Source organism: Cajanus cajan, chromosome 2 (genome assembly GCF_000230855.2).
Source record: "Cajanus cajan strain Asha chromosome 2, NIPB_CcT2T_4, whole genome shotgun sequence".
Taxonomy (NCBI): domain Eukaryota; kingdom Viridiplantae; phylum Streptophyta; class Magnoliopsida; order Fabales; family Fabaceae; genus Cajanus; species Cajanus cajan.
In genome coordinates, this window is record NC_138518.1 from 24,971,764 (window position 1) to 24,992,653 (window position 20,890).

Genomic DNA, 20,890 nt, shown 5'->3' on the forward strand with positions numbered 1-20,890 from the left:
GTTAAGGTCAAGTCTGAACCTCATCATCCGAGGTCGAATATGAACCTCGATGCCCTCGCCTAAGGTCGAGTTCGAACCTTAATTAAATCATTTTACTCAAAATTTGAGGTCGAGTACGAACCCTAACACGCCCATTTAAGGTCGAATACGAACCTTAACACATTCATTTGAGGTCGAATACGAACCTTAACATGTTTATTCGAGGTCGAATACGAACCTTAACGTATTTGTTTAAGGTTGAATACTAACCTTAAACACGCGAACTTGAGGTCGAGCCCGAACCTCGGAATGATCGAGGTCAAATCTGAACCTCGACACTACTACCTAAGATCAAGTTCGAACCTTCACGAGAAACTACTTAAAATTAAGGCCGAATTCGGATCTCAGCGTGAGCTATCACCAAAAAATGAGAGTGTACAACAGACATCGAACGTGTGTCTCAAAACGTCTCTAACAGTCGCGACACGTGGCGGACCTCCAGCCACTCTCCCCTCTAACAAGCCCGGTCTTAACTCCTCGACCTACGGTCTTCAGAGCTCGGGGGGCTAGTGTACTAACCGTACTTCGCACCCGGGCTCCGAGCCCGGATTAGCGATACAAAGCCACCCCGGGCACACACTGAGCAGCGTCAGCCCGGTATTTGGAGCCCGGTATTTGGACAGATCACTCCCGAACCCGGGATCACGTCCCAGGCCAAAACCGTTCTCCAATTATACCATATTATGTCACAACGTGATCATATCATATCATATCTCATCATATCATATCATATCATATCATATCATATCTTATCATATCATATCTTATCTCAGGCCCAAGGCCCAAGACAACCCTAATTCACACAAAGGTATGTGCATTATTTATACGAGACTCATACTCATACAAATCCTAACTTTGGCATCGGAATCTCTTTTGCAGGTACCTCCCCCATCTCGGAGCACCAACACACCAAGCGAAGGAGGCTCACTGATCTTACTGGACGGATCATCCCTACGGTCAAATTCCGGTAAGAACACATTATATTATTTGCAAATTAACAAGACTTTGCCTTAGGACTCCTTAAGATAATAAATATTTATATATGTTCATAAAATTAATTTAAAATTAAATTATTAAATGATATATTTATTATATTATTTGAAATTAATTTACTATTAATATTACACGATTTTAAAATATTTATACATATAGATATTGTAAATTATTCGAGAATTTGTTACTCATTTAAAAAAATTATAGGAAAAATAATATACATTTACTTTGAATTTTAAAAGAAATAACATTGAAATGAATAGTGTTTAAATTTTATAAAATTAGTATGACCCATAAAAAAAATATTTTGATGGGAACGAAAGTCAAGATATCACACATTTAGTTAAAGATTAATTTCTTTTGACAAGTCTTAAAATATGAAATTACTTTGGACTGTTTTATTTGAATCCCCATAGTTGAGAATTTTAAAAGAGATTGAATCGAAAAATATTGTTTTAATCTTGAAAAAAATTAAATTTTAGTAGATTAATTTGATACTAATAGTATCGCTTCCCCTTCAGAATTGAAAGTATTAAAAGAAATATTAACATATGGGATTAATGTCGAATTTCTTGGCTTTCATATAACGCACACCACCACAACACATGCCAACTATCTCCATATATGTGCCCCCTTGATAATTCATTAATGAGTGTAATATGAACATGACCTATCACTAATGAATTCATTGGAATAAATTTCTAAGTTATTCCAATTTCATTCTCTTTTCCCCATTTTCCACCACCTTTTCATTGAAGGTGGCATCTATGATAGACTACTTTTACAAGTGGTGCATGGTACACCATGAATTTTAATCATAAGATGTAGTATATTATACACTTTATCACACAGGATAAAAATTTCTGAATTTTTTACTGAAATTATTTTTTTAAAAATAAAAATTACCCAAAAAAGCACGTGTTATGATGCACTGATGCAACTATTATTCATGCTCGGAACGGACCGTTCTGATTTCAGAACGGGCCGTTCCAGATGGAAAAAAAACACATGACGAATGAATCAGAATGGTCCGTTCCAGATTCAAAAATAACACATGACTAGTTAAATCAGAATGGGCCGTTCTGAATTCGGAACGGGCCGTTCTAACTACATATTTGTCATAAGAATTTTTTTAAGCAAAATAATATATTTTTTTTCATTCTACTAAATTACATTTAAAATTTAAGTATAGTTTTTCAATTAATAATGTTTTTCTATTAGAATTAGAGGTTTACATTAATTATATGCGTAAATTTCTAATTCTAATTAGAAAATAACACCAAACAAAATTTTCTATTATAAATATAATTTTCTCATTTAAATCATTGCAAAAGTTTGTTAGTTTTAGTTTTATATCTCGACATTTTCCTCTTAAAAAAAATGATGTTACCAAATATTTTTAAATTTGATTTACATTAGTTTAATTGCTTTTAAGGTGCATAGACTTTCGTGATTTTGTTGCCAATGCCACAAACATTAGGGGTTGATTAAATGTCACCTAGTGTGAGGAGAGATACTCATTCTCTGTTTCGATTTGCATTGGGTGCTAATTTTATAATAGAAAATTTTGTTTGATGTTATTTTCTAATTAGAATTAGAAATTTACGCATATAATTAATGTAAACCTCTAATTCTAATAGAAAAACATTATCAATTGAAAAACTATACTTAAATTTTAAATGTAATTTAGTAGAATGAAAAAAAAATATTATTTTGCTTAAAAAAATAGTTAGAACGGCCCGTTCCGAATTCAGAACGACCCGTTCTGGTTTAACTAGTCATGTGTTATTTTTGAATCTGGAACAGGCCGTTCTAATTTCGGAACGGGTCGTTCTAATCTATTCGTCATGTGTTTTTTTTTTCATCTGGAACGACTCGTTCTGATCCATTATTCATGTGTTATTGTTTCATCTGGAATGGCCCGTTCTGAAATCAGAACGGCCCGTTCCAAACTTAAATAGCAGTTGCGTCAGTGCATCGTAACACGTGCTTTTTTTTTTGTAATTTAAAAAATAAAAATAATTTCAGTAAAAAATTCAGAAATTTTGATCCTGTGTGATAGGGTATATAATAAGCTATTAGTTTAGATGCATCTTATGGTCAAAACTCATGGTGCACCCATACACCACTTGTGCTAGTGGTCCATGAGATGCCACCTTCGTTGAATCACTACCCCAGCCCAAATGAGCAAAATCCCCCTCATCTAGATCCCAAATATCATTCCACCATAATGACCCTTTCATACTCCCTTTCTTTTAAGGAGAACAACCCTCCCTCCAATAGAAAGATATCTACACGTCCAAGATGCAAGATGTTTCTTAATAGATTCCAAGTATCCTATGATGATCTGCACCAGTAGGCAAAAGATACTTCAAAGAAAAATGACCTACTTTACAACTGAATACTGAAGCTGCCTCATCCAACCAAGTAGTAACCAACAAACTCTAGTGAAAGATAACTTTAAGCCAAGATGTAATCTCAAACAAACTGAAACATGGCTTTGAGAGCCCATATATTGGACCAACATCCCTCCCCAAAAATTAATGTGTCATCAGCCAATTATAAATGATATTGATGTGACCTCCTCACCTGTACACCAGTGAAAACTTCCTTATTCGTCATCTTGTTTATCAATACACTCAACCCCTCTACTGCGATTAATACTACAACTTTTCAATTCTTTTTCTTCTTGGGGGTGTACATATTTACAATTTTCTATGTCTTCATTAACTTTATACATATTTGTCTCTTATTATGTACTATTTAAAGCATTCAGCCAATTGTTACAAGATACTTCTTGTTTTAAATTTTTTTAATATTTGTCTTCATTATTTTAATTATTTATTTTTAAGGGGGGAAAAAAAAGATTATAAACTCATTTTCACTACTTTTTAAAATCAATAACTTTTACCGAATAAAATTATTTGATATACAATCACTCTCACACGTTTAATCCATGTTCATGGTCAAATAATATTAAATATTATTAACCACAGCCTCTGTTCTTAAGATATTACTTAGCATTTTAAAGTTTAAACATTCTCAGGACTTTTATGCAACATTATTCAAATCACTTGCCGTAAGCCAGTTTGTATAATATATTAACCTCAGCCATGCTGAGAAACTTCTGCTATAAAATTACAAAGCTGCTGATAAATATGATAATAGCAAAACGTACGTAAATTTAGATGACATTTTGCTCCATTGCTTTTCATTTTCTTTTCCTTTGCCTGGTACAAAATTACAAGTGGAAACCTACGGCCTCTAGTATTGGGGAAAAAGATGAAGGGGAAAAAAAAAAAAAGGGTAATAAAAAACAATATCGATTCCAGCATATTTAACCGGAGAAAAAATAAAAAACCTATTCGAAAATTTACAAAGGTAAAGAACCTGAAAGATATTAGATATGGATGGTATGGCTGAAGCCGCAAAAGATAAGTTATTACTTGTTAGCTTGGCAGCAGGTCAGGTTCGTGCTTGTTTAAATTTCCGAAATTGGTTACTTGCTTATGCCCAAAGTTTGCTTGATTTGCATGAGATGCGTCCGAAGGCTACTTTCCTCAACCTGGTTTTGCCAAAATTAATTAGAAACTAACACCACGGTGATGAAGCAGTGCACTCTATTCTATTATGCATCAATTGAAGAACATTTTCTCAGACATTTATGGTCTTTCAAACTGTGCCACTGCAGATTATAAACATTGCAATATCTACAAAAGGATACGAAAATGAAATATCCAGCTTTGCCTAAGTGCCCTTTCAACAATTTATCCTATGTCATATTAGAACCTTAGCTACTATACAGAAAATACTCCTGAAATCAATGGTTCTTCTAAAATTTATCAGAAGAATGGATGCGATACAGCTCAGTGGAACAAAAGGGAATACGAGTAAAACATGTCGTGGTGATGATGTAAGGAACAAGGGAATGCAACGTCAACACAATTGATAAAGGCATACAGACTCTATTTGTACTTGATTGAAATGGTCCTGAATACCCACGGTAAGTCAATGATTGTGTATTTTTAGTCCTCCAAGTTTTTTTTTTTCTTTTTTTACTAATGAAATCCCTCTATTTTTGTCCCCCTGTAGATTTGCTTTCACTTAAAATTCTCAAATTATTATTTTTTTTATCCAAATATTTGGAGGTTTGTGGTAGATTTGAGATATAAAATAATTGTACAAGTTTAGAAGAAATTTAGGGAAAATTTGATAAAATTTGTAGGATTTTATAAGATGTGAGATTATGGTTTAAAGAAGGAAAATTTTGACATATTTTTTAGGTAGAATTTAATCTTTTAGTAGGTGAGTTTCGGGGCAAAGACAGTTTAATTGATTTATTTGTCAAGTTATTGAGTAGAAGAAAACCAAATTTGTTTAATTTTAAAAATAGAAGGATTTAATTGGCCTGGAAAAAAAAAAAAAAAAAACTTGAGCTGACCAAAATTGCTTCCAATCCAAACTATAGGGACCAAAAATGTAATTATCTAAAAAGTAAACTAGTTAAAGCCTTTAAACTCTTCTTAAGAAACAGAGACAAACAATATGAATCCCATTGATAGAAAAATGAGGTGAGGAAAAAGAGTGAGAGACTCTAGCCAGGGCCCCAAAACCCTAAACAGCTAAACACTAACAAAAGGTCTCTTCAACAAACCCATGCCCAATGCTAGTATATAGATTATCAGTATTTTGGGGCATGTTTACATTTTGTGAAGAATGAAGCAGGTAGTGTAGCTCAAGAACAAGAAAACTCCATAATCTGAATTTTCACTATCCTTAAAATATGCTTCTGACACAATCAAAGAAAGACAGATCAAATTGAAAAAGAAAGAGACTAATAAATTAAAAAACATAAGCATGGTCAAGAAATTAGAAATGAAACTAGTTTACAATCAAAACAGGGACTTGATGATCTAGATCTAGTGAACATTATTATGACTATCTAATCCAGCATGATTTTAAAGTTGAATAACTACATTGTGTAGTACAAATAGCATCGAATTTAAATGATTTAATGCACACTGTGATAACTGACATAAAAATGAAATTTATGTCATACTAATTTATGGTCATATTCAATATAAGCTCGAGATATTTACTGTGTATAATTCATGTTCAACAAAACATTTATCACGACCCTCACCTGCATAGCTGCTACTGAAGCCAGTACCATTTCACATTCATCAAGCATGGTCTTTTCCTGAACTGCTATGAAAGCAACTTCAGAAATTAAATTGTTCATGGCCTCAACCTAGCACAACAGACAAAAAAGACATGGTGTGAAAATGAAGAATAGACCATGTGACTGATAATGACAAAGAAATTTACAGTTGGTCCTTTTACCAATGAATTAAAATTTCAATTTTACAAATATGGAAATCAAAAGAGGAAAAAGTTAAATATGCAAGTTTCAACCACTGAAAGTAACAGGTTTAATTGTAAGAAATGCATTGGCTTATACAAATACTGTAGAAAACACACAACAGACTCAACACACCTGCGAGAGCAAAGGGCATATTGCAGATCCCATTGCTTGCATGACATCAACAGCTTGACAGATAGCAACCTTCAAATGCTCAATATCTGCCTGTAAAAATATAAACATAGCAATGAAGTCATAGTCTTTCTTCAGATATCAAACAAAAAATAGCATCCTATCAGCACACATACCATTGCTCCTCCAGTTACAGGAAGACGAAGAGTGCTGGCCTCCAAGTCTTCCACAGCCCCAGATAGAGCATCAATATGATCTCTTTCAAGTACCGCCCAATCATCAAGGTACATCATCTGCTTCAATCAATGCCCACATTTAAAAATACAACACTAAGTGTTGAAATTGGAAATAATTAACGGGGAAAATAACATCACACATTCATAGCAAGGGAAATTAGAACATAAACTTGGTACAAGATTTCGCAATGCTAGCCCCTCCAAAATTATTTCAGATGTTCTATACATACTCCTACCAAAACTCCCAAGTTGAAAAACAGAATCAAAACCTTTTATTTTATTATATAAAAAATTAAAATCACTTAAAAAACCAAGTATATTATGAATAACCTATATTTAGAAAGTAAAGAAAAAACAACTTTTAAGTATAATATTATAATGGCATATCTCCTGCTGTGTATATATACATCACTAATGAATTTACTAATAACTATCTCAAGTTAAATTTCCTTTAAGGAAAAAAAGAAATCATCAATAAAAGCTGGCATATCATTAATATATTTCAGAAGAAAAAAAAAAGACAGAAACATTACTTGATCATTCAAAATTGAATTCAGCTTAAGTTCGAGCTTCAGCTGCTGAAGATTGATTCTCTTCCTAATAACAGACTCCCACAGTGACAAAGTGGTAATCCATACATTATATAGAGTTTTCTGCACCATTGAATAAGGTTTTGTTAAGAACAATTTAGGAAAATTATTTGATATATGCCATCATATATAACGCAGAAGAACTACATCAAAAGAGTACACAGGTTGTCAAAGATAGTCAACAATACCTCCACAATTGCCTTTTGGATATAAAGTACAGCCTCAGCTCTTGCATTGGCAAACCTCCATTGCAAGTATCTGTTGTAGAGAAGACGTAATTGGTGAGCATCTTCTATGTAGGCTGCACCCTTTTTCCCTTTTTTAAAATCAGCAATAAAGCTTAGCACTGAAATTGAACTGTTTGATTGAATGGTTGAATTGGTTGGTCTAATTCGAGATGGACTAACCCCTCTAGAAGGAGGAGTTGATGGCCTTGACCTAGATGGACTGACACCTCTTGAACTAGAAGAGGATAGCACTGAGGTCCTAATAGGTGAGGGCAATCGTGATCCTGGAGCTGACAAGGAATGAGATCTGACTCCACCAAATGCAAGTCCTGCTTTATCAGTTGCAGTTGCAGTAACAGACTTTTGAGGTCTTAATTCGTGTGGAAAACATTCACCAACTGGTTTCAGCTCACCTCCTATTCTGCCACTTCCAAAAAGCGATAATAGCCTTCCAGAATCACTAGAAGCCCTTTGCAAGGGTTTACTTGATTCATCTGATAGAGATAATTTTCTCAATGAAGAAACAGCAGTTCCCGGAAATGAAGTGTTCAACTTTCTGGTATCAGCATAATCGACACTTTTGTTTAATGCATTAGAAGATACCTTCCCACCAATCCTACTAGGCCACCGATGCTGATCTATTAACCGAGAAGACAAGCTATCAACTGGTTTTGAATTCTCAGACTGATCAGAAGCATTCTTCCCTTTAAGGGGACTCCTCTTTCTTTCTGGCGTAGGCTTTCTTGTGGTTGGAGTTTCAGCCTGCTTGTGTGCCACATTTGAAGATGGACGCAGAGTGCGGTCCGAAGCACTAGCAACCGGCTTCTCTTTCTTGCTAACAGGTATGGAAATGGTATCTGACTGGAAAGAAACACTCAGACTACGCATTGTGGAAGGCCATAGACTGTCTGGCAAACGGCTACTCCTTCGTGATGACAATTTTCCATCAACAGATGAGTCATTGGTAGGCGTAGACGGTCTTGGTGGCGTTGGAGAAGTAGGAGTTGAAGGCCTCTTCCTTTCTGCAGAGAGAGACCTCTTTGGAAACAAGTGGGAGGAGGATGCAGGCGTTGTTCTTGAAACAATTGGTGAAGGGCATCTACGAGGAGTAGAAGGGCTAGCAGGAGTTGGTGACTTATATCTAGAACTAACTTCCCTTGTTCTTGAGCGCCTCGTGGTGGCTGCATTGTTCTTTTCTGTCAAAATCAAGGATGGTTTTACTCTTCTTGGGGTTTCCGCAGCTTTGTTCTTCCCTGATGCTTGCCCTGACTCACATACATCCATTCACCCTAACTATCCCTGTTAGCCCACATTGATTGAAATTTTCACCAAGCTAACCAGATTCAGCACCCTTGACAATCATGAGTCCCGCATTCAACGGAATAAATCAACCGCACCAAATTATCTAGAAAGTAAATCCTTTTCCCTGCTGTAAATCTGCCACAAATGCACACAGCTTAAAAGCCAGACACAAAAGAAAAAACAAATAAATAAAAGGAAAAGAATTAAACCCGTCAAAAAGGAAAAGGGAGAGAGAAAAAATAAATGCAAAAAGCGCACATCTTTACAGAGACTCAGATCTATCGGAGAACGAATTTGACAATCACACCCAAGAAAAACAAGTGGGTAGATTTTTATCATCAAATAAAGCCCAAATCTAAGCAGATCGGGACACGGTAATAAGAACACAGAGAGGGCAAACAACATTTGGAGTAATGGGTGAGAGAAACTCGCTGAAACTGCCTCGACGTGCATTTAACGTTTATTATCATTAGACGTTGGTTATTGTTTAACTGCACAAAATCAAAGATTCAAATTGCAGGGGAAGGAAGGGGGGTCCCTTGGAAATTGGGGATACTTGTGAGTGGACTCAGATAATGAATGGTAAAGGATAAGAGAGAGGAAGTGCGTAGGGTAAGGCACAGGCTATAAAATTTTTCCTCTTTTGTTACTCTCACGAGAGTGCCATGGTCTTGTGTGTGTGCTGGCAAATGGGTTCACTCTACATAAAAACGCACTATCTCCTCTTCTGCACTTCAACTACCCCTTTTCATCAAAAGGATTACCAAACTGGAACTATCTATTGCATAACATATAACACTCTTCTCTCCCCCAAAACCAAACAAACACCTCTTCACTTAAACCAATGTTGTAGGTTTCCCTAAGATGAATCACCCGCATACTTGACATTATTTAGTGGTTATTAATTACCCTGGTGAAATAATACTAACATTTTATTAATGATTTTCCTCTAAATAATTACTTCTCTTGTTTTGTTTGTAAGCTGTGCATAATTATTATAACTTTTTTAATTTAATCAAAGGTTGGAGTCGCAGGTGGTAATGTTATCGGGGAGATGGATAAAGGTCCACGTGCAGTAACGGATCATTGTACATCCCTATAAAACTAACTTGACTCCCAAATGTAAATAAAATTAGCAAGGTTTAAAAGAAGCAAACATTTCAGACACATTTTTTCCTGCAACGATAAATAAATTATAAATTCAATAATAATAAAAAGTATAAAATAAAAATAGTAATTTCATTTTTACCATTTCCATAGTATTGATAAGAGAGATGAAAAAAATAAAAATAAAAATAAAATCCAGAAAATTTAGAAGAAAAAAAAAACAAAAGGGTTCTGAGAGGGATCCATGACATATGTCTGCATATATGGACATGTTCATGTCTCTCTCTCAGAAGACATGTTCAATGTTTCATTGTTAATGTGATGAATCCTGCAGAAACAATTCAAAACGCTAAAAATCATTGAATCATGTTCAGCACAGAAACCTTCTTCCAATTCTGAAATTTGAAAATTAAACCTCTCATGGATTTAGAGAAAAATAAAAATAAAAAATAAATAACCGCAGAAAATTTCATCTAAACCAGAAGCGAAAGTAAACAAAGCAATCTAGGTCGAAAGAATCAAACACTACAAAATCAGTAAACGGAATTTAGCTGAACAAATTTCTTCTAAATTACGAGTCAAAACGCAAAGCTTAAATAATCACTCCAAAGGGAGAATCCAGAGCCTTACTACTTTTCCTGTCACCGGAGGGAGAAGAATGGTCGCCGGAGACTAATTTTCCGGGGACAGGTGTTTTCCTAATTTTGATGAAGAGAGAGGAAGCGGTGAAGGGTGATAATTAAAAGAGGGAAAGAGTGCACAAAAGACTTTTCTTAAGAAACAAAAATTAAATTAAAATAAAAGGTTATAAAAATATATATTAAATTAAACCGAGATATGAGAAAACGGTTTCAGTTAGGAATGGAGGGAGCAATAGAGGGAGCAATAGGGCCGGTTGTTTTCGCGCCACCTACTTTTAATTAGTCTTAGTCTTTAAGGTTTGTGCAGTTATTATCAGTCCTATTATTAATTATTTTAGTTAAGCTAACTTTTTAATTTTTTTTAACTTAAATGTCTCTATCTTGAGAAAAATTTAACAATTATATATAGAGAGTGTGTTGAATAAAAGTATGTTATAACAAGGATTAACATTAATTATATAATTATAAACAATTAGTTAAATTATATCAATATTTGAATGTTGATAGATAATTTGTATGTTAAAATTAATTCATCACAAATTTTATGTACATTAATTAGATATGAAAATAAGTTAAAATTCAAATAAAATCTAATTTATTTAAAATTTACTATATCATAGCGTATTTAATAATAATAAAAAGTCATATTTAGACTTTTATGTCTATTTATTTAAAAAAAAATTAGATTTAAGTTTATAAAAACAATTATTAGGTATGATAGCTTAACGTATTTATCTATATAATATATATATATAATTAGTAATTTAATTAAATAAATAAATTTATAATAAAATATTTTCATTACACATATATATTTTATGTTTCCTATTCATATAAATTAAGGTTAAAATATTCTAAATAGAATATAGTGAATGTTTAGAAAGTATTTTAAAATAGTATTTTAAAATAAGATTACTCTCTTTTATCAGAGTTTGTGCATGAGTGTACATTAGTTTATATGAATATATATATATATATATATATATATATATATAAAGTTGTCTCTCTTACGTTAGTTTTTTATATTCTCTTTCTAAAATATAAATTTTAATAATAATGGAATAAATTGTTTTTTATCATGCAAATTAAAAAAAGATTTGCACGTATACTTAAAAATAATTTTGTTGTCTTATTTACAGTTAAGTTTATTGACATATTTAATGTTGTTAATTTAAAATAGGCTTTTAAATAAGTTAATAGTCTAATTCATACTTTTAAAAAGGTCAAGTTAAGTCTAAAAAAAATTATGATGGATAATAAATTTGTTTGAATACAAGCTTAAAAATGTTTTTAATAGTTTTTTTTTTACTATAAAATACTCTTTATTTTCAATTGAGAAGTTTTCAAAAGTGCTTCTAGCTTGTGTCTGAATAGGCTCAATACTAAGCTTTGATTTTTTAAAGAACAAGTTTGACCTGTATATTCAAAGTTTGGACTGATCACTAACTAATCATAACAATATATATATATATATATATATATATATATATATATGTATATATGTATGTGAAGAAAAGTCAAATAATAGAAGGAGGTTGCATAATGTCTATCAAAAACTCGCATTTTTTTAAGTAATGAAGTAGTAACGCTAACAGTAAAGATTACAAGAGAAATGGCAAATGAAATAGACAATAATTTTTATACTGGTTCGTTTCAACTATGAATACTACATCTAGTTTTCAACCCTACTAAATTGAGTTCCACTATCTTAAAAAGATAAAGTATTCTTTCAACAAGTCACTTCTCACTCAAACCTAAGTGTTCTTTGAATTGTCTCTTCAAGCAATCTATCCATGTATTCTTTTACACAAAGTCTCTCCAAGCTTCAACACCGAGTATTCTTTTATAGTCAAGTCTTTCCAAGCTCAAACAAGAATTTCTTTACCGATGAGCATCTATAGGCTCGACCAAGTATTTTTTTACTAACAAGCATCTTAAGACTCAAACAAGTATTCTTTTAATAGGAAAACCTCTCCAAGTTCAACCCAATAACAATAGTTATATTTAGGTAAAATCTTATAGACATTGTTTTGTCTTACAAACAAAACGTGATACAATCAATTAAGAATAATATCTTTACAAAAAGAATAAATAATAATGTGTACAGGAGTTCTTTTAAGAAAAATCTTATTCTTTATAATCTTAAAGTTCCTTATATAGTATTTGATGGAATCATGTCAAGGGGGCTAAGAGGTGACACCTTGAAGGACCCAAGAGGAATGGACTAGACATGAAGATTTGGGCTAGTCAAAGCCCAATGGGCCCGATGGGCTTGGAAGGCCAAATTTGCTCTTCACATGGGCCACAACTTGAGATAGCCATTTTCTTCTATTTTGTATATATTATATTAGTATAGGTTTCATGTTAAGTCAGATAAAGCAATTCTTAGAAAGGTTTTGAGTGTGACAAATATAATGCACGTGTTTATCTCTAACATGTGTGTTAGTATTTCAAAAGAACATAAGTATAGGAAAAGTGAAGAACAAGTATATGTATCAGACGATACAAGACAACAGACGAAAGGCCAACACAAGCATCCAACAAGCCAAATCAAGAACAAGACAAAAGCCTGTCAAGCACAACCTAAAGCGAAACATAAAGACTCAGACGAAAGTTGGTCAAAGATCATTTGAAAGTCTGACCATATAAAAGTTGACCAGACGAAAGAAAAAGTCAATGCATTAATGAAAAATGCTCAGACAAAGGTCAAGGCTTGAGCTACATATAGACTACCATATGCAGAGGAAAATTGTCACACAATCACCTGAGGAATCAACTTTCAAAGGAAAATTTGAATATCGCCCACACTCATAGGAGAACACACGAAGTCATCGAAATTGTGAGAAGACAAGAAGAAAGAAGGAAAGTAAGCACAAAACGTCAAATCCCGAGTGTGTCAGAAAAAGGACACCTACTTTTCTGATAAAGATAACGTCTTTACAGCTAATCCCTAAGATTTTGTGAAAGTTAGAATCTGTAGATTAAGAATAGTATACAAATTGTTCATAAACAGGAAGCAACATTTAATTCAAGATCAAGTGCATTAAATGAAAGGATCAAACTAGTCATGAACAACTATATCAGCTTCAACGGACATATGCAACAGGCAAATTTTACAGGCCTATAAGTATGCAATAATCTCAAACCGAAAAAGGCTGGCAAGGAGTAATGAAAGAATGACTATAGGCATTGCCCTTAGCTTTTAGCATTAAGCACCAAAAGTAATATCAAGCCCAAGAGAAAAACAGAGAAGTCAAAGATCAATTCTTCATAGTCAAATCTACAATGTATCATTGTATTCATCTCTGTACTCTAAGGTGTTCCAAACGTATCTTAGGTAGGAAACCTTAGTGAGTGTTGTAACCTTATGTATCCTCTTTGTAAAGAGTAACCCACACACTTAGAATCTCTGTAGGACTAAGGTAGTGAAACCTTAAGAGAGTGTAGTAAACCATTGTATCCTCTCTGTGAGAGTAACCCAAACACTCAAACCTGATTATACGTGTATCATCTGTAAAGCCTGAAAAGGCTAGGGAAAGAATACTTGTAAAGCCTGGAGAGGCTAGTAAAAGAATACTCACTGCTAGCCAGAAGTGGCTGATAAGAATATACTAGCGTCGACGAGTGAAGCCGACGGGCCAGGAGGTGGTTGAGAATACTCACTACTAGCCAGAAGTGGCTGATAAGAAAATACTAGCGCTGGTGAGTGAAGTTGGCGAGCTAGGAGTGGTCGAGAATACTTGAGGAACTAGAAGTGGTTTAAGAATACTAGAGCTGGTGAGTGGAGCTAGCCAACCAGGAGTGGTTGAGAATACTCGTGACCAAGAGTGGTCGTGACCGGGATGGTCTAGAATACTCAGGGCCTGGAGAGGTCGAGAATACTTGGACCAGGAGTGGTTCTGACCTGGATGGTCCATAATACTTAATGCTATCCTGAAGAGGCTGATAAGAAGATACTAGCGTTGATGAGTGAAGTCAACGGGCTAGAAGTGGTTGACAATACTTTTGTACTTTATTGAATATCTAGTGGAACCCTTCAATTGAAGGAGACTGGACGTAGCTCAATTTGAGTGAACCAGTATAAAAACGTGCTCTGCAATTTTAAATGAATTAGACACACTTTATTCGGTTGGATTTAAATATCGAAAACTTCGTCCAATGCCTATCGTTCATTAAAACTATATTCAGATGAAAACCACATGTGTTTAACTGATTATTCAATAGAACAGTTTTTCTCTTCAGAAATATTTTCTCTGAGTAGACGATAAAATTTCCAGACGTGTTAAACCTATCTTGGGTAGTTCATATCTAATATTCACCAACATCATTTTATAGGACGAAAGAAAGTCTTCTTGCGAAAAGTTTTTGAAATGCCCTTGTTCACACACACATATTCAACCCCCCCCTTCTATGTGTTTTCCGTCTAACTTCATTTTATATATCTTTGGTCTTGTATTTTGGACCACATAGAGTCGCATTTTTGGGCCATAGGCTTAATGGGCCTAGTTTTGGGCTTCATGGGCCTTTAGGCTTTTGGTACCCAATATTGGGCTCATTTTGTTTCTTTTATTATTTCTTAATGTTTGTATTTGGTTGGCCATTGTATTTAGGCCATTAGAATAGGAATATAATGGGAAAGTTTAATTAGGCAAAGTTAGCTAAAATTAAGGTCACATTTAGGAGTAATTTGAGTTGCATTTGGTGCACATGGGCTAACCCACGTGGTTCTGCACATGGACCACTCAAATCAACATCAAATTAACTCTAAATGCAATCTTAATGCACATGGAATCAGCTCTTGGACGTGCACATGGGGCTACCGAGAAATTTGAATTTCAAATCCCATTTGAAATTCAAATTTTTGGCACCAATTTTACTCATTGAGTTGGAACCATTATGCTTGCTTCCTTAGCCTATAAATTGGACTTTTCTCTTCACATTTCAACACTTTGAATATTAATGAGATTTCTGAAAATTCACTTCAGCCAAGTCTCTCTCAAAGTCACCCCAAAGAGTCCATAATCTTAGCCTTAGGAATCCTAATTTCTAAGTCTTGTGTGTGGGCACTCTTTTGAGTTTCTAGCTTGGATGCTTCCATCTTAGCTTAAGAACTCACTCTTCTTGGTCCTCTAAATTGCGTCCAAGTCCAGAATTCTTCATTAAGGAAGAAGATCCGTGAGCTTGGAGAAGGAAAAGGAAGCAAGTTCTTTCACTTCACTTGCCTACTCCATCATTTTTATGGAATCATGCTTAGGAAGGCAAGAGGTGATATCTTGAAGGACCCAAGAGGAATGGGGTAGACATGAAGATTTGGGCTAGTTAGAGCCCAATGGGCCCGGTGGGCTTGGAAGGCCCAAATTACTTCTCACATGGGCCATACCTTGAGACATTCATTTTCTTCTATTTTGTATATATTATATTACTATATGTTTCATATATTTTTGGTCTTGTATTTTGGACCACATAGAGTAGCATTTTTGGGCCATAGGCTTAACGGGCCTAGTTTTGGGCTTCATGGGCCTTTGGGCTTTTGGTACCCAATATTGGGCTCATTTTGTTTCTTTTATGATTTCCTAATGTTTTGTATTTGGTTGGTCATTGTATTTAGGCCATTAGCATAAGGATATTGAAGGAATACTAAAATAGACCAAGAAGCTAAAATCTAGGTTTCATTTAGTAGTCATTTGAGATGCATTTGGACCACATGTTTCTTGCCAAGCATGGCTGAACATGTGCACCTCCAAATACACTTCAAATATACCTTAAATGACATTTAGATGCATGGAATCCCCAAATTCACGGACTAGCACATGGAGCCTTAAATTTGAATTCAAATTTCCATTTGAAATTTGAATTTTTGGCGCTAATTGTGGCTAGTGAAGTTGGCGCCACCTAGCTTGCTTCTAGGATCTATAAATGCTTGTTCCTTCACTCTTTGTAAACACTTTGAGCATAATTGAGAATTCTTCTGAATACATTTTAGATTTCTCTCCCGAAAGTCACCTAGGTTCTTAGTTTAGCTTTAGGAATCCTTCACTTTCTAAAGCCAAACCGTGAGCCATCATTTGCACTCCTAGCTTGAGTGCTTCCATCTAAGACTTGGAGATCCAAGTCTTGTCTTCTCCTTCATCTTCTCACCCTGGAAATCAATTCTCAAAGGCAAGATTCGTTGCAGATTCAAGCAAGGAAGATTCATTTCTGCATCTCACTTACTTGACTCCATCAATAGCTCAAATGAAGATAATTGTTACAAAACCTTGAGGGTTCCTCACAAGCTTTCTTTGTTTGTCTTCGTTACAAGTACCTTGAGATGAAAAATATCCATTGAAGCATTAACAGCGTGTTTGGAAAACCATTTTTTTTATCGAAAACATAAAAACACACTTTCCAAAGCACCAAAATACAAAGCAACTATTTCTATCTTTTCCGTTCAACATACGTTTGTAAAATTTTAACAATAAAACTAACACACACTAAATGTTTGCATTAATTGCATTTCACCAAATTATCACTTCTTATCTAATCAAGAGGCTACTTATCAACTTTAGGATACCAAACAGACTTTCTGTGACGTGCGTCAATGATGAGTAGATTCTGCATAAACTTTTACTGACTTTTTCTATGATTTCAAGGATCTGTTTGTCCTAATTTCTTGAGCACAACATGACTTCATTCAGTTTAACATATTTGTTCAGCAGTTTTCTTTGTTTGATCTATTAAAGAATCGATAAGTCATGCACCAAGTAGGTATTACTCATTATAAATGATACACATTTAAGACTTTATAAGGTAAGACTATATTCTTCTTCTGATGACACATTGTCTATCTAAGGTTTGCGTCTTATGCTTTGTTTGATTTCTATTTCGTAAAGATATTTTCCCTTTAGAAAAAACATTCTATTTGTTATTTTTAAAACTTGAAGGCTTAAGGAATCCAATATCGTCTTTTGACCTAACAAAATATATATATATATATATATATGTATATATGATCTGCTAATATTAAATAATATAAATTTTAGAAAGAAAAAAATACTAGCAATGTGTATACATTCTAATTATATATTCAGTTTTAAAAAATTTAATGGTGTAAAAAAATGAATATTGATGAGATTTTGTGACACGCGTATCAAGTCATTGTAGTATACAAAAGAGTACGAGTTGTCAAACCCTAGGGACTTGTAAGATATTTATAATTTTGAATATCCTAGTAAAAGCTTCAAGAATTTTATAAACATGGTGTTGTTTGGACTTCAATAATGAAATTATAAAAGATTGTAAATAGAATATTAGTAACATAAGAAGATAATAGTTTATAAAATTGTTGGGATTAAACTTTACCAATCTCACCCTTATGCGCTCCTAAGATATTTATATATGATTTCTATCATTCAATGTTATTGAGTTCATTAAGTTCATTCCAAATCAATTCCTTGCATTTAGAAAATCTAAGGAATCTAACTCCATAAATGATTAATCTATTTATCAAATTAGAAACCTTGCATTAAGTTAAAGAACTTGTTTAACTAACAACCCCAAATCTATTCCTAACCTTTAGAGTAATTAGGTGATTTGATTCAAAACTAGATTTAGAAAATGTTTCCCAACCAAAATCCAATTCAAAATCCAAAGATGAGTAATCAAGTCACCTTAGCATTAATAACGAAATCAAAATGATCACCAATACTGAATAATAAAATATCATATATATATATATATGAATCACGAGGAGTACTTAAGAGTTTGATGATTTACATTTAATCCTAACAAAAGAAAAGGATTGGGCACTTATGGTAGTGAGAACTAATCCTGAATACATAGAGAATGAGTAGAAGAAGAAAATATAACTCTATAGAATCCCCGTTCCCAGCTGGTTCGTAGCCTTTCATGAGCTCTCCTATTTTTGTCTTCCTTCATTATGTAACTCTCCTATTTTTCTCTCTCCTTACATTTATATAGGTGTAGTAAAATAAAACAAAGCATAGAGGAAAGAGAATAAACCACTTAACCATTTCCAAATGATTGAGCGGTTTGGAGAATTCTTCATGGTGAAGCAACTCAAATGGTTGAGCACTTTTAAATTTGCTAAGCCCCTAAGAGTCATATTTGTTATCCTTCTCTGGACTCAAACCGCTTAGTCCTTTCCAAACGGCTAAGCGATTTTAGGTTTTCTCTAATTCTTGCTCTCTACCTTTACAAGACATACATCCAAAACTTTATAAATAAATCTGCATCAACTCTTTGCAAAATACCACTTTATACAACCTTTTACTCTTCCTAAGTTTATAAGGATAAATAAAAAAAAATCTTAATCAAGCTAGATAAATGATAAAATGATTAAATATTTTAAGTACAATAATCACTTATCATATATATATATATATATATATATATATATATATATATTTTGAGATAATGAAAGATAAAAAATTTATTTTAATTATCAATAGAAGATTCAAATGAAATGACAGAATAGTTGACATTTATCATTAATTATATAAAAATACTAAATATTAATAACTTTGTTTATCACAATTTCATTTACATTATATTTAGTTGCACTAAAACAACGATAAAATAATGAGAAGAGTTGAGAAATAACAGCGAAGAAATAATTTTAATCGTTTGTTATTGATAAAATTTGTCAACAAATAAATAAAAGATATGAGTCTCACACCTTTTTATTTCTTTGTAAATTAGCACGAAAATGAATTGTACACACTTAAAATTCAATTGTATTAAAATAAAACACACTCACATTCAAATAAAAATCATTTCTGACGTGAAAATATTTTTATTTATTCAAATAAATAAAACTTTTATTCAACTACGTTAAAGCATAGATGCGAAAATTTTTGATTTATTTAAATACAGAAAATTTTTATTCGAATACGTTAAAGCTTTTAATCGAATACATTAAAATGTAAAAAAAATATTTATTCGAATAAATAAAACTTTTACTCGTTAAAATGTAAACTCATTCGAATAGAAGTACTTAATAAAATTACGTTTATTTGAATGAAAGTTTAAAATTTTATTTATTTTATTTCAATGTTTAATTAATTTCTTTAATTTAAATTTATTATTTTAATTAAATTTTAATATTAAACTATTATTTAAAATTATTAACTTAACTCTAGTTAGTTATTTATTTTATTATATAATTTTTTTATTTAAATGATTAAAATAAAAAATAATTAATAAAAATTTAATTTTAAAAGTATCTTTTTTTTATTCTGTTATTTATTTATTTTTATCTATATATATATATATTATTTCTTTCTACCTTAGTAAATAATCAAATTTTTATACTATTATTTATTTATTTTTATTGACCTATTTTTCTCTTCTTTATTTTTTTATTCTATTTTTTACTTATTCCTCTCTATCAAGGACACTGTTAAAAAGAAACTGTATAATTACATATTCGAATGTATATCTTTAAATGTAACCAACGTTATTTTAGTTGTAAAATTTCTATTTGTGCAAATTACACTTAAACGGACGAATTTGTGAAGAAACAACTTGCTTAGATAAAGTAATTTGTTAGCACAATAACAATAAAAGATTAATTTGTATAAAAAAAATTATAAGAAGTATTTTCAATCACAACAATACATATAATATATGAAATTAGTATAATCAAGTCAATTTATTAGAAAATTTTGGCGTGTGTCAGACTGTCAGTTTATTTCAGGGCAGATTTTGACGTGTTTATTAAATTTTTAGTATTGCTTTCATTAACGTTAAAACCTTAAATACTTTTCTTTATTGAAATACTTCACAAATATGTAACTAATTTGTTTCAACAACTATCAAGTTTGACATCAGAGATTGGTAAAGTTTTGGATGTATGTCTTGTAAAGGCAGAGAGCAAGAATTAGAGAATATTTAAAATCTCTCAGCCGTTTGGAAAAGACTAAGTGATTTGAGTTCAGAAAAGGATAATAAATATGACTCTTAAGGGCTTAGCAAATTCAAAAGGGTTCAACCATTTGAGTTGCTTCACCATGAAGAATTCTCCAAACTGTTTAATCGTTTGGAAAGGCTGAGTGGTTTATTTTCTTTCCTCTATGCTCTGTTTTATTTTATTGCACCTATATAAATGTAAGGAGAGAGAAAAATATGAGAGTTACATAATGAAGGAAGACAAAAATAGAAGAGCTCATGAAAGGCTACGAACTAGCTGGGAACGGAGATTCTATAGAAAAATACTATTTAACATCGTCATATTTACATCGATTTTAATACAAACAATGTA

At 32.6% G+C, this 20,890-nt stretch overlaps 1 protein-coding gene across 3 annotated transcripts; it reads right to left on the reverse strand.

Moving 5' to 3' along the window:
* Nucleotides 1-4,093: 4,093 nt before the first annotated feature.
* LOC109790373 (AUGMIN subunit 8) lies at nucleotides 4,094-10,807 on the reverse strand. 3 transcript variants are annotated; one of them, XM_020349513.3, is made up of 7 exons: nucleotides 10,619-10,807; nucleotides 7,541-9,016; nucleotides 7,296-7,415; nucleotides 6,703-6,819; nucleotides 6,530-6,619; nucleotides 6,176-6,283; nucleotides 4,094-4,597 (listed from the first exon to the last, which is right to left on the reverse strand). In XM_020349513.3, the coding sequence occupies exons 2-7, from the start codon at nucleotides 8,861-8,863 to the stop codon at nucleotides 4,532-4,534; spliced, it is 1,824 nt and encodes a 607-aa protein (XP_020205102.1). In that variant the 5' UTR covers nucleotides 8,864-9,016; nucleotides 10,619-10,807; the 3' UTR covers nucleotides 4,094-4,531. The 3 variants fall into 3 exon arrangements, with proteins under 3 accessions (XP_020205102.1, XP_020205101.1, XP_082924190.1); XM_020349512.3 differs by lacking the exon at nucleotides 10,619-10,807 and adding an exon at nucleotides 9,140-9,840; XM_083068064.1 differs by lacking the exon at nucleotides 10,619-10,807 and having other exon boundaries at nucleotides 7,541-9,841.
* Between the last annotated feature and the right edge of the window lie 10,083 nt (nucleotides 10,808-20,890).

Bases quoted from the DNA above. Each gene is read 5' to 3' on its own strand.
- LOC109790373 (XM_020349513.3), bottom strand. From the start codon at position 8,863: ATGGATGTATGTGAGTCAGGGCAAGCATCAGGGAAGAACAAAGCTGCG. The intron at 6,620-6,702 runs GTATGTGTGCTG...ATATTTTTACAG, and splicing joins CTGTAACTGGAGGAGCAATG to GCAGATATTGAGCATTTGAA. The intron at 6,284-6,529 runs GTGTGTTGAGTC...CTGTTGTGCTAG, and splicing joins TATGCCCTTTGCTCTCGCAG to GTTGAGGCCATGAACAATTT.